This window comes from Lithobates pipiens, unplaced genomic scaffold (assembly GCF_037356315.1).
Source record: "Lithobates pipiens isolate NorthernLeopardFrog02 unplaced genomic scaffold, aLitPip1_a1.2 Scaffold_1, whole genome shotgun sequence".
Taxonomy (NCBI): domain Eukaryota; kingdom Metazoa; phylum Chordata; class Amphibia; order Anura; family Ranidae; genus Lithobates; species Lithobates pipiens.
Genome location: NW_027507685.1, coordinates 252279744 through 252293215, shown reverse-complemented (window position 1 = coordinate 252293215; position 13472 = coordinate 252279744). Strand labels below are relative to the sequence as shown.

The window sequence follows — 13472 nt, the reverse complement described above, 5'->3', positions numbered from 1 at the left end:
GGATGCATGGATTGGGGGGGTGGCACCCTTGCATCCCTTATGGGCGGGACCACCGCTGTAAAGGGGTTTAGCTATAAAGTATTCTAGCAAGGTTGCTGAAATTTCCCAATACATTTTTTCCTAGTAGATTAATTGCTGTGTTGTCAGCTCCATCTAGTGGCCAATGTGTGGTATATTTCTCATTGAGATGTTTCAGAAAGCTATACTGAATTTAGGCCACTAGATGGAGACAGTGATATAGGAATTGGACTGGTAGAAATAACATGGGTAGGTTTTGGTCACCTTGCACGAATGCTTCTAACATTCGGCCAACAAATGTTTTATAAATAGACCCCCAAAGTGTCTTTATTGTGTGTTTTTAAAAATGTTTTGTATGACACATGTCCGGGGTGTTCTTTCCCTTTCTGTATAATTGTGTAGCCCTCTTAGCTGTTACGGCCTTGCTATTGACGCATTTTGGGTTTCCACGCAGGTCTCCGAAACCGTCTCCAACCCCATGCTGCAGGCCAAGACTGACGAGATCACCCGGCATTACAAGGAGATGATCGAGACCCTCCGAGGGGAGAAGGACAAGGAGATCCGCTCCCTGCGGGTAAGGCTTGACAATGGGGGGTGAGCTGACCCTTTTCCCCCTTGAGATGTGGAATTCTAATACGTTGATGTGACGTTTATTGCAGACTCAGGTCTCCAAGTTCCAGCACGACGTGACGGTGAAGCAAGGCAGCAGCAGCGACCTGCAGATGAAGCTCATGGAGCTGACGTCCTCGCTGGAGGAGAGGGACTCGCTCATTAAGAGGCAGCAGGAGGTGAGGACTAGACATGCGCACTGACAAAAAAATGTGTTTTTGTTTTTTTGCTTTATTCGGAAATTCGAAAATTGGGAAATCAGAAAATTTGGATATTCGAATTTTCGAAATTTTCAATTTTTCAAATTTCTGATTTTTGAAAATTCGGAAATTAAGAAAATCGGAAATTTGAAAATTCTGAATTTTCGAATTCCTGAATTTTCGGAATTTAGAGATTCAAAAATTAGAAAATCCAAAAATGTGAAAATCTGAAAAAAATAAGAAAATCAGTAAAATCTGAAATAACTAATAATAACGAACTATTAAATTATAGGTATTGGAATTTTCTTTTTAAATTTGGCCGTTTGTGACCGTAACAAATACAAGTTACGAATTATCCGAAATAACGAATGCCGCATCTAAAAAAATGGAATGGAATTAATTATTAATAAATAATAATGATACAAAAAGGTTTTATTATTATTTATTATTATTAGATCATTAAGTGCCATTCTTTTAGATGTGGCATTCATTATTTTCGGATAATTCGTAACTTCAAATAATTTCGTACTCGTTACATTCACTAACGGCCAAATGTGAAAGGAAAGTCCAATACCTATAATTTAATAGTTATTATTAGTTATTTCAGATTTTCAAATTTTCGGATTTTCATTCTTTTGAATTCTCAGATTTTCATTCTTATTTTCGTATTTTAAAAATTTTCCTTATTTCTAATTTTTGAATTTCCAAAGTTCCGGAAATGTGGAAATGTCAGAAATTCGGAAATTTTGGAAACTGAAAAATTCGGAAATTTTGGAAACTGAAAAATTTGGAAATTTTGGAAATGGAAAAATTTGGAAATTTTAGAATTAACGAATTTGGCAAAATTTCTTAAAAAAAACAATTTGGAGCTAAACGGATTGCACATGTCTAGTGAGGACCAATCAAAGAGCACCTGTCACTTCACCGATACATGGGCACTTCTATCACAGCACCTAGAAAATGATGGGATTTTATTTCCCCCTTCCACTGATATTGTATATAATCTTAGATACAATGTTTTCATTTTTTTTAAGCTCTGTATTACATTATTACTGATTTTATGTCTCATTTATATTTGGTCAGATTATCATCTTAAAGCTCAACTCCAGCTAAAACTTTTTTTTTTATTTATTTAAGTTCTGCATGGAGGGGGAGGGGTTAGGACCTCTGATGGGACTTTATTGTTCTCTGTGTCCCCACCGGGGAGATTTTACCCTCATTTTCTCACCTGGTGACACTTTATCAAACCCATCACCATCACTAGAAGTGAAATCTCTCCAGCTGGGGTACAGAGAGCAATAATAACCCGATAAGGGTTCTAACCCTTCCCCCACCCCCGTCCTTCCCGGGACACCAGGCCGGAGTTTTTTACTTTGAGACTCGGCAGTTGAGAACTTTTACGGACTCTGAAAACTTTCTTTGGATAAAACAGAATATGAAGGACGGCAATTTTAAAATTCTGTGTCTCCTGTAGGAACTTCTCCGGTTGCGCACACAGAGAGAGTCGAAGAACATCACCCAGGAGGTCATCACAAGGAAGTAAGTGGAGAGAGATATGAACCGCCATCCAGATGACTACAACTCCCAGCAACCCCCCTACCCCCACCCATTCCATAACCTCATTGCAACCAGATGTCTGTCCACAGTAACAAATGGAAAGTTTTTAAAGCCCAAATCCAGCCAAAATAATCATAATGGGCACAGCGGGTGTACAGACCCGGGAACTCAGCACAGGGATGGTGGGAACCCTTCATAATGGGCACAACGGGTGTAAAAACCCAGGAACTCAGCACAGGGATGGTGGGAACCCCTCATAATGGGCACAGCGAGTGTACAGACCCGGAAACTCAGCACAGGGATAGTGGGAACCCCTCATAATGGGCACAGAAGGTGTACAGACCCAGGAACTCAGCGCAGGGATGGTGGGAACCCCTCATAATGGGCACAGCGGTGGTAAAGACCCAGGAACTCAGCACAGGGATGGTGGGAACCCCTCATAATGGGCACAGCAGGTGTACAGACCCGGAAACTCAGCACAGGGATGGTGGGAACCCCTCATAATGGGCACAGCGGTGGTAAAGACCCAGGAACTCAGCACAGGGATGGTGGGAACCCCTCATAATGGGCACAGCGGGTGTACAGACCTGGGAACTCAGCACAAGGATGGTGGGAACCGCTCATAATGGGCACAGTAGGTGTTCAGACCCGGGAACTCAGCACAGGGATGGTGGGAACCCCTCATAATGGGCACAACGGGTGTACAGACCTGGGAACTCAGCACAGGGATGGTGGGAACCCTTCATAATGGGCACAACGGGTGTAAAAACCCAGGAACTCAGCACAGGGATGGTGGGAACCCCTCATAATGGGCACAGAAGGTGTACAGACCCAGGAACTCAGCACAGGGATGGTGGGAACCCCTCATAATGGGCACAGCGGTGGTAAAGACCCAGGAACTCAGCACAGGGATGGTGGGAACCCCTCATAATGGGCACAGCAGGTGTACAGACCAGGAAACTCAGCACAGGGATGGTGGGAACCCCTCATAATGGGCACAGCGGTGGTAAAGACCCAGGAACTCAGCACAGGGATGGTGGGAGCCCCTCATAATGGGCACAGCGGGTGTACAGACCTGGGAACTCAGCACAAGGATGGTGGGAACCGCTCATAATGGGCACAGTAGGTGTTCAGACCCGAGAACTCAGCACAGGGATGGTGGGAACTCCTCATAATGGGCACAGCGGGTGTACAGACCTGGGAACTCAGCACAGGGATGGTGGGAACCCCTCATAATGGGCACAGCGGGTGTACAGACCCGGGAACTCAGCACAGGGATGGTGGGAACCCCTCATAATGGGCACAGCGGGTGTACATACCTGGGAACTCAGAGCTAAATGGGTCTCAGAAAAACAAATCAGATTCTGAGTGTTTAAAGTCCACATATTTAGGTGATCTTTTCTTTAGTTGTGGACGTTGCACTTCTTATGTACATTCCATTTGTCAAGGTACACACTGCATATGTAACACATCCTGTTTTTCTGCCCCGCTGTATTTGTCAGAAATGCCCCGGCCTTGCTGTGTTATGCAGCAGCTATATTACAGTCATTGCTGGAAAAGCCACAGACCTACCGAACAGTGTTTATAAACATTGGTTCAGAGACACAATGTAATGTGTATGTTAAAGCGGTTGTAGCGGCTTTTTTTTTTCTTTTTTTTCTTAAACTAATAAATAGTCTTTTGTACTAGTGTGGTCACAAATCAAATGTTCATTTTCTTATACTCTCGGCAGATCATAGACGTCACCTTAGATCTACATACCATATCAGTACTTGTTATCTAAAGTAATGACAATGTTATTACCAAATAAAGAGGCCCATATCAAAAATGTCAAAATTGCTCTGCTCCATAGGTGGGTGTACGGGGGGGGGAGCATGTAAGTGGTCAATCATTATCTACAGAACGATTAAAAAAAGGGCTCTACCGCCTAATGACCTAGGGGACTGGAAACCAGCTCTTTGGCCCAAGTGCCTTTAATCCCGTGTACACACGTATCAGACTATCCGGCGGACTTAGTCTGGCGGACAAACCGCCGCACTGTCCGCCGGACTTTCCTAACAAGCTACCTGCCCACACACGGTACTTTTGCGGCGGACTAGGTCCGGTGGACTTAGTCCGCCAGACTATCCGCCGTACTTTTGAAATGAATGGACTCGCCCACACACAAGGAAAGTCCGTTCATTTTGAACGCGGCTCCAGGTAGCCGGGACTAGCGAAGGAAGCGTCGCTGGCCCCGTCACCTGGTATGAAGTTAAAGGGGAAGCCCTACGCCAAAAAATCGGCGTGGGGTTCCCCCCTAGGTCCAAATCAGACCCTTATCCGAGCACACAACCCGGCCGGTCAGGAAAGGGGGTGGGGACGAGCGAGCGCCCCTCCCCCCTCCTGAGCCGTACCAGGCCACGTGCTCTCAACATGGGGGGTGCTTTTGGGCCACCCCAAAGCACCTTGTCCCTCTTGTTCCCGACAACCCTGGCCGTTGGTTGTCGGGGTTTGCAGGTGGGGGGCTTATCAGAATCTGGGAGCCCCCTTTAATAAGGGGGCCCCGGATACTGCCCCCCCCACCCTATGTGAATGAGTATGGGGTACAATGTACCCCTACCCATTCACCCGTGAAAAAAATTAAAAAAAAAAAAACACAACACACAAGGTTTAAAAATAATTTATTGCACAGCTCCGGGGGTCTTCCGTCTTGGGGGTCTTCTCGCTGGACTCCTCCGCTATCTTCTGCTAGCTCTTTTACTAGCGGAGGAGCCCCGCTTTCTTCTTCGTCGCCGCCCGGGGGCCCCCTCTTTGGTTCTTCTTGCCGGGCCACAGCGCCTTCTTCTAGCTCTTTTACAAGCGGTGACCCGGTCTTCTGTCGCCGCTGCCGCCATCTTCTCTTCTTCTGTTCTTCTCTTTTTGAGTTGTTGCCTCGTCACTGTCTCTGGCCACAATGACAGGCACGCGGCGTGCGGCAACTTATATAGGGACATCGCTGGATGATGTCCCCGCCCATTATGATGTCATAGTCCCAGCATCCTCTGACACCGTACGGCGGATGAGCACACACATGGCCGTATTGTCTGCCGAAATGCGAGTCCGCCGGACTTTTGGGTAAAAAAAGTCCGCCGGAGCCCACGCACGGGGGGATTGTCCGCCAGACTTTTCCGCCGGATTGTTTGACGTGTGTACGCGGCTTAAGTTGTAGTAAAATTTCCACAATACAATAAAGCTGACTACTCTGTATTATCCATTGCAATGATTTTATCAACTACTAGACGTGTGGTTCATTTCTTTCCGAATCGAAATTCAGACAAATTTTTAATTACTGGGAGATTCGGATGTATCCGAATTTCCAAATTACAATAGTAACAAATTTAATACGAATCCGAAATAACGAAACAAAATTTTGTCTGAGATTCGAATTAAATAGAGTTTGAAAATAAGAACAGACCAGAATAGAAAAGAACAATACAATAGGATAAAATAGACTATAACCATCTTCTGAAATTAAAATATCGAATAGAATACATTTAAATAGAATACATTTTGAAATATTTAGAATAGACTTGATTAGAATAGAATAGAAAAGAATAGAGTAAAAAAATAAAGAATAAAATGGAAAGAATATAATTTTCTTCCAAAATTCGAATAGAATAAATTTGAATGGAAAAGAACAGAATAGAAAGAATATAATAATTTGTATTTTGAATAGATAAGAAAATAGAAATTTCCAAATTAAAATAGAAATAAGTTTAAACGAATCCGAAATAACGAAACAAAATTTCATCTGAGATTCAAATTAAATCGAGTTTGAAAATAAGAATAGAACGGAATAGAAAAGAACAATAGAATAGCATAAAATAGACCATAACCATTTTCTGAAATTCAGTTTTCCAATAGAATAAAATTTAATAGAAAACTAGAAAAGAATACAGTAAAAAAATAAAAATAAATAAATAAATAATATATATATATATATATATATATATATATATATATATATATATATATATATATATATATATATATATATATATATATATATATATATATATATATATAGAAAGAAAGAAAGAAAGAAAGAATATAACTTTCTTCCAAACTTTGACTAGAATACATTTGAATAGAAAAATTCAAATTTTTGAATAAATAAGAAAACTGAATACATAAGAAAATATAATACATAAGAAAACAGAAATTTCCAAATTACAATAGTAACAAAGTTAAATGAATCTGAAATAACAAAACAAAATTTCATCTGAGTTTCAAATTTAAATTGAGTTTGAAAATAAGAATAGAACAGAATAGAAAAGAACAATAGAATAGGATAAAATAGACTGTATAACCATCTTCTGAAATAATTTTTTTTTAAATGCAATACATTTGAATTTGAATAGTATAGAAAAGAATAGAGTAAAAAAAAAAGAATTAAATAGAAAGAATATAACTTTCTTCCAAACTTCGAATAGAGTAAATTTTAATAGAAAAGAATAGAATAGAATAATTAAAATTTTGAGTAGAATAGAAAGAATGTAATAATTAAAATTTTGAATATATAAAAAAATAGAACAGATAATAAAATAGAATGAATTTAACCATCTTCAGATATTCAAATCTCAAATAGAATAAATTGAAATAGAAGAGAATAGAATAGAAAAAACAATAGAATAAAATGGAATATAACCATCTTGCAAAATTTGAATAGAATAAATTTGAATCGATATTGAAAAGGAATAAATGAAACAAGACGAAATTAATTCCGAAAACAAATTTTAGTTACATAGTAGGTGAGGTTGAAAAAAGACACAAAGTCCATCAAGTCCAACCTATGTAAATTTAACTGAATGAAATTATGTTAAAAACGAATCGAAACAAAACAAATGTTTCCGTTCTGTACATGTCTATTTACTCCATAACAGGTTACAGCAATAACACGTTAACGCGTTTCAGCCGAAGACTTACTCCTAGCATGTTGCTATGAGGCAGTGACGGTGAATCTCGGCACCCTGGATGTTTCGGAACTACATTTCCTATGATGCTCAGCCACTCTGCAGTGTAGTGGAGCATCATGGGAAATGTAGTTCCAAAACATCCGGGTAGCCAAGGTTCGCCATCACTGCTACAAGGCCTTGGCAGAAATGCGTTAACTTGTTGCAGTAACCTGTTTTGTAGTTCATAAAGAATCCATGGCAATGGATGATACAGAGTAGCGGGCTTTATTGTATTGTTGGTCAACCAGCCAGGGGCGTACCTAGAGCATTTGGCACCCGGGGCGGATCCTATATCTGGCACCCCCCCCCCCCCCCGCCATAAAATGTAAAAACACCCACCGTGTCCCATGCATTCCTCTGCATCCTTCAATATCTTTTTGTCACTACTGTGTACCCCCCCTCTCCACAACTGCACCTCTGGACCCCTTTAAATTACACAGCACCCTGCACCTCTGGACCCCTTTACATTACACAGGACTTGCACCTAAGGACCTCTTTACATTACACAGCAGCCTGCACCTCTGGACCCCTTTACATTACACAGCTCTTGTACCTCTGGACCCCTTTACATAACATGGCACCCTGAACCTCCTGACCCCTTTACATTACACAGCGCCCTGCACCTCTGGACCCCTTTACATTACACAGGACCTTGCGCCTAAGGACCTCTTTACATTACACAGCAGCCTGCACCTCTGGACCCCTTTGCATTACACAGCTCTTGTATCTCTGGACCCCTTTACATAACATAGCACCCTGAACCTCCTGACCCCTTTACATTACACAGCCCTTGTACCTATGGATCCCTTTACATTACACAGCACCCTGAACCTCTGGACCCCTTTACATTACACAGCCCTTGTACCTCTGGACCCCTTTACATTACACAGCACCCTGCACCTCTGCACCCCTTTACATTACACAGCCCCTCACAGCTCTGGACCCTCTGCATGTTACACAGATCCCCTACAGTGCAGACCCCCCTCCCTACCATACAGACCCCCATCTACAGTGTAGACCCCCCTACAGTACAGAATCCTCCCCTACAGTGCAGACCCTCCTACAGTACAGACCCCTCCACCCTATAGCGCAGACCCCCCCCTACAGTGCAGACCCTCCTACAGTACAGACCCACCCCCCTACAGCGCAGACCCCCCTACAGTACAGATTCCCCTACAGTACAGAATCCTCACATACAGTACAGACCCCCCCTACAGTGCCGAATCTTCCCCTACAGTACAGACCCCCCCCCTACAGTGCAGGACCCCTTTTACAGTGCAGGACCCCCTCTACAGTGCAGGACCCCCTCTACAGTGCAGGACCCCCCCTACAGTGCAGGACCCCCCCTACAGTGCAGGACCCCTTCTACAGTGCAGGACCCCCCCTACAGTGCAGGACCCCCTACAGTGCAAGACCCCCTACAGTGCAAGACCCCCCCTACAGTGCAGGACCCATCACAGTAAAGAACCCCCCTACAGTGCAGGACCCCTTCTACAGTGCAGGACCCCTTCTACAGTGCAGGACCCCCCCTACAGTGCAGGACCCCCCCTACAGTGCAGGACCCCTACAGTGCAGACCCCCTACAGTGCAGACCCCCTACAGTGCAGGACCCCCCCCCTACAGTGCAGGACCCACCACAGTAAAGAACCCCCCTACAGTGCGCAGCCTCCCCTAAGGACCCATAGTGTACCTCGAGCCCAAGGCAGCGGCATTGCAGGGGGAAAGTGCGAGCAGCACCCGAGTGGAGTGTCACCTGTCGGCTCAGTGATCCGGGACCCGGCGCAATAATCCCCTTCTCTCTGTGGTCACGTGACTCACGTCGCGCCGTTCTGATCAGTCTCGGGCAGCGGCTGTCACTCACAGCCGAGCAGAGTGAAGCCGCCTCCCCCTCCTTGTCTACACAGTGCTGTGCATGGAGGAGGGGGAGGCGGCTTCACTCTGCTCGGCTGTGAGTGACAGCCGCTGCCCGAGACTGATCAGAACGGCAGCACGACGTGACCACAGAGAGAAGGGGAGCCGGGTCCCAGATCACTGAGCCGGCAGATGTCACTCCACTCGAGTGCTGCTCGCACCCCCCCCCCCCTGCAATGCCGCCCACTGCCAGTGCCTTGGGCTCTCTCTGTGTGGGCTGCGAACCCGAGGCACGGCGCTGTCTGACACTTCAGTTGCGGAGGGGGGGGGGGGGGCGCTGGCCTGACACCCCCCCCCCAGTGTGTGGCACCCGGGGCGGCTCGCCCCCCCGCCCCCCCACTTAGTACGCCCCTGCAACCAGTATCTCCTCAGGGTTCCAGTGAAAAACCTATCCAGAATCCCCTGGACTCCACCCTGTACCCGGATAGGAAGGGTGGGCTGTAGAGGAGGGAGGAATTCTCTGGGTTCTGTAAAGCCCCCCATAGTCCTGAAATAACATTTTCTGAATGTGTGATAACAGATACAGCACCCAGTACCCCATCCTCAGACTGCTGAATGACTACAAAGAGACCCCGAGCATGACGACATCGCAGACGTTCCTCCTAAAATCGAACAACTGGAAATCGGTAAGGATAATGGGATTTCTTTTAGGCATTGGACATGTGGCAGTCATTTGTGGTTCCCTATGCTTATTTCTATATCTATATCTATCTATCTATCTATGTGTGTATGTATGTATATATATATATATATATATACACACAGTGCCTTGCGAAAGTATTCGGCCCCCTTGAACTTTTCAACCTTTTGCCACATTTCAGGCTTCAAACATAAAGATATAAAAATTTTATTTTTTGTGAAGAATCACCAACAAGTGGGACACAATTGTGAAGTGGAACGAAATCTATTGGATTTTTGAAACTTTTTTAACTAATAAAAAAATGAAAAGTGGGGCGTGCAAAATTATTCGGCCCCCTTGCATTAATACTTTGTAGAGCCACCTTTTGCTGCGATTACAGCTGCAAGTCGCTTGGGGTATGTCTCTATCAGTTTTGCACATCGAGAGACTGAAATTCTTGCCCATTCTTCCTTGCAAAACAGCTGGAGCTCAGTGAGGTTGGATGGAGAGCGTTTGTGAACAGCAGTTTTCAGCTCTTTCCACAGATTCTCGATTGGATTCAGGTCTGGACTTTGACTTGGCCATTCTAACACCTGGATACGTTTATTTGTGAACCATTCCTTTGTAGATTTTGCTGTATGTTTGGGATCATTGTCTTGTTGGAAGCTAAATCTCCATCCCAGTTTCAGGTCTTTTGCAGACTCCAACAGGTTTTCATCCAGAATGGTCCTGTATTTGGCTGCATCCATCTTCCCCTCAATTTTAACCATCTTCCCTGTCCCTGCTGAAGAAAAGCAGGCCCAAACCATGATGCTGCCACCACCATGTTTGACAGTGGGGATGGTGTGTTGAGGGTGATGAGCTGTGTTGCTTTTACGCCAAACATATCGTTTTGCATTGTGGGCAAAAAAGTTGGATTTTGGTGTCATCTGACCAGAGCACCTTCTTCCACATGTTTGGTGTGTCTCCCAGGTGGCTTGTGGCAAACTTTAGACAAGACTTTTTATGGATATCTTTGAGAAATGGCTTTCTTCTTGCCACTCTTCCATAAAGGCCAGATTTGTGCAGTGTATGACTGATTGTTGTCCTATGGACAGACTCTCCCACCTCAGCTGTAGTTCTCTGCAGTTCATCCAGAGTGATCATGGGCCTCTTGGCTGCATCTCTGATCAGTCTTCTCCTTGTCTGAGCTGAAAGTTTAGAGGGACGGCCAGGTCTTGGTAGATTTGCAGTGGTCTGATACTCCTTCCATTTCAAAATGATGGCTTGCACAGTGCTCCTTGGGATGTTTAAAGCTTGGGAAATCTTTTTGTATCCAAATCCGGCTTTAAACTTCTCCACAACAGTATTACGGGACCTGCCTGGTGTGTTCCTTGGTCTTCATGATGCTCTCTGCGCTTTCAACAGAACCCTGAGACTATCACAGAGCAGGTGCATTTATACAGAGACTTGTTTACACACAGGTGGATTCTATTTATCACCATCAGTCATTTAGGACAACATTGGATCATTCAGAGATCCTCGTTGAACTTCTGGAGTGAGTTTGCTGCACTGAAAGTAAAGGGGCCGAATAATTTGCACGCACCACTTTTCAGTTTTTTATTTGCTAAAAAGGTTTAAATTATCCAATAGATTTCGTTCCACTTCACAATTGTGTCCCACTTGTTGGTGATTCTTCACAAAAAATAAAAATTTTATATCTTTATGTTTGAAGCCTGAAATGTGGCAAAAGGTTGAAAAGTTCAAGGTGGCCGAATACTTTCGCAAGACACTGTATGTGTATATATATATATTTCTCTCTCTCTCTCTCTCTCTCTCTCTCTCCTCTCTCTCTCTCTCTCTCTCTCTCTCTCTCTCTCTCTCTCTCTCTCTCTCTCTCTCTCTCTCTCTTTTTTTTTTTTATGACACGCTACAGGCTGGAGGGGGACAGGAACAACTATTTAAACATGCAATGCATGGGGGGGGGGGGGGGGGGGAATTTTTTTTTGGGGTAAAATAACCATTTTAACTCCACTTCTATTTTGCGCTCTAAAACCATTTTTTTTTTTTGTCTTTTTTTTAGGAGTGAACATTCCTGAGCGGGAACAGAGCGGCGACCGGGAATTGTCGTCCATCATTAGTCTGATAGCAAAATCCTCCAGTTTGTCAGTGTTGGCGTCCAGTCCGTGTAACGGTCACGCACACAGCGGATAAACGCGGTGGGGGGAGGTGATTGCGCATCGGACATCGTATTGGGGATTTAAATGGTGTTTGGAGTCTTGAGTAAGAAATGGTGACTTGTAGGAAGAATCTCTGTGTACATAATAAGATTGAGTCCTAGAGGGACAGACGGAACTCCGGGTCCCTTTTTATTCGCTATAATTCGACCAAAACGCAAATCGCTGTTTTATCCGGAAATTTTAAAATCTCTACAAATTTTACTGAAAAGAAAACGTTGCACTTTTTCCTTCCAAATTTTAAATTTACTTAAAACGTCAAGTTTGCCAACTTCTTTTTAAATAGTTTTCTATTTGTGTATATATGTTATAAATGTCATTTCTGAATGGTGTAGTTATTGGTAGAAGAGTGTGTAAAAGAGACCTTGTACTGCAATATACTCCCTCCCCCCCCCCCTCCCCCCGGGATCTGATTTAAAAAATTGCTCTTTGGATTTTGCAAAATTGACAGAATGCACAGCAATAGGTGCTTTTTTTTTGGATAGAGAGGGAGTTAAATTACCCTCAGGTGGGGTAGTGAGGAGGGGCGGGTTGGTGGATATATTACCAGGTGGGGTATGGGGGGGGGGGGTAGAGTGGACAGGAGGGGGGGTTATACACCTTCAGACGGGGGTAGTGGGGAGGGGTGTGGGTGTGGACTATATACCTATTAGGTGCGTGAACTTTTGTGGGTCGGACTTGTGTACACGCGATCGGACTTTCCGACAACAAAGTTTTGTTGGCGGAAAATCTGAGAACGTGCTAGCCAACATTTGCTGGCGGGAAAAGTCCGACAGCAAATGTTCAAGGGAGCATACCGACGGTCGGACTTTCCAACAAGCTCAAACAATCCTGGGATGCCATTAAAGTTCATGTGTAGGTGTGTGTAAAGGCAGGTGTCCCAATACTTTTGTATATAACCACAGGTGGGGTAATGAGGAGGGGGGGGGGGTATATAACCACATGTGTGGTAATGAGGAGAGGGGGTATATAACCACAGGTGAGGTAATGAGGAGAGGGGGTATATAACCACAGATTGGGTAATGAGGAGAGGGGGTATATAACCACAGGTGGGGTATGAGGAGAGGGGGTATATAACCACAGGTGGGGTATGAGGAGAGGGGGTATATAACCACTGGTTGGGTAATGAGGAGGGGGTATATAACCACAGATTGGGTAATGAGGCGAGGGGGTATATAACCACAGATTGGGTAATGAGGCGAGGGGGTATATAACCACAGGTGAGGTAATGAGGAGAGGGGGGTATATAACCACAGATTGGGTAATGAGGAGAGGGGGTATATAACCACTGGTGGGGTAATGAGGAGAGGGGGGTATATAACCACAGGTGGGGTATGAGGAGAGGAGGTATATAACCACAGGTGGGGTA

The 13472-nt window shown here is 44.4% G+C and overlaps 1 protein-coding gene across 18 annotated transcripts in view; it reads left to right on the top strand.

The window, feature by feature from the left end:
- POF1B (POF1B actin binding protein) overlaps window positions 1-12365 on the top strand; it is a 173003-nt gene extending 160638 nt beyond the window's left edge. For all 18 annotated transcript variants that reach the window (XM_077485099.1, XM_077485087.1, XM_077485069.1 and 15 more), the window contains 5 exons: window positions 473-592; window positions 678-806; window positions 2302-2366; window positions 9789-9894; window positions 11950-12365. In XM_077485099.1, coding sequence (XP_077341225.1) covers window positions 473-592; window positions 678-806; window positions 2302-2366; window positions 9789-9894; window positions 11950-11955 — 426 coding nt within the window. In that variant the 3' untranslated portion in view covers window positions 11956-12365. The remainder of the gene's footprint in view (window positions 1-472; window positions 593-677; window positions 807-2301; window positions 2367-9788; window positions 9895-11949) is intronic.
- Window positions 12366-13472: the final 1107 nt, after the last annotated feature.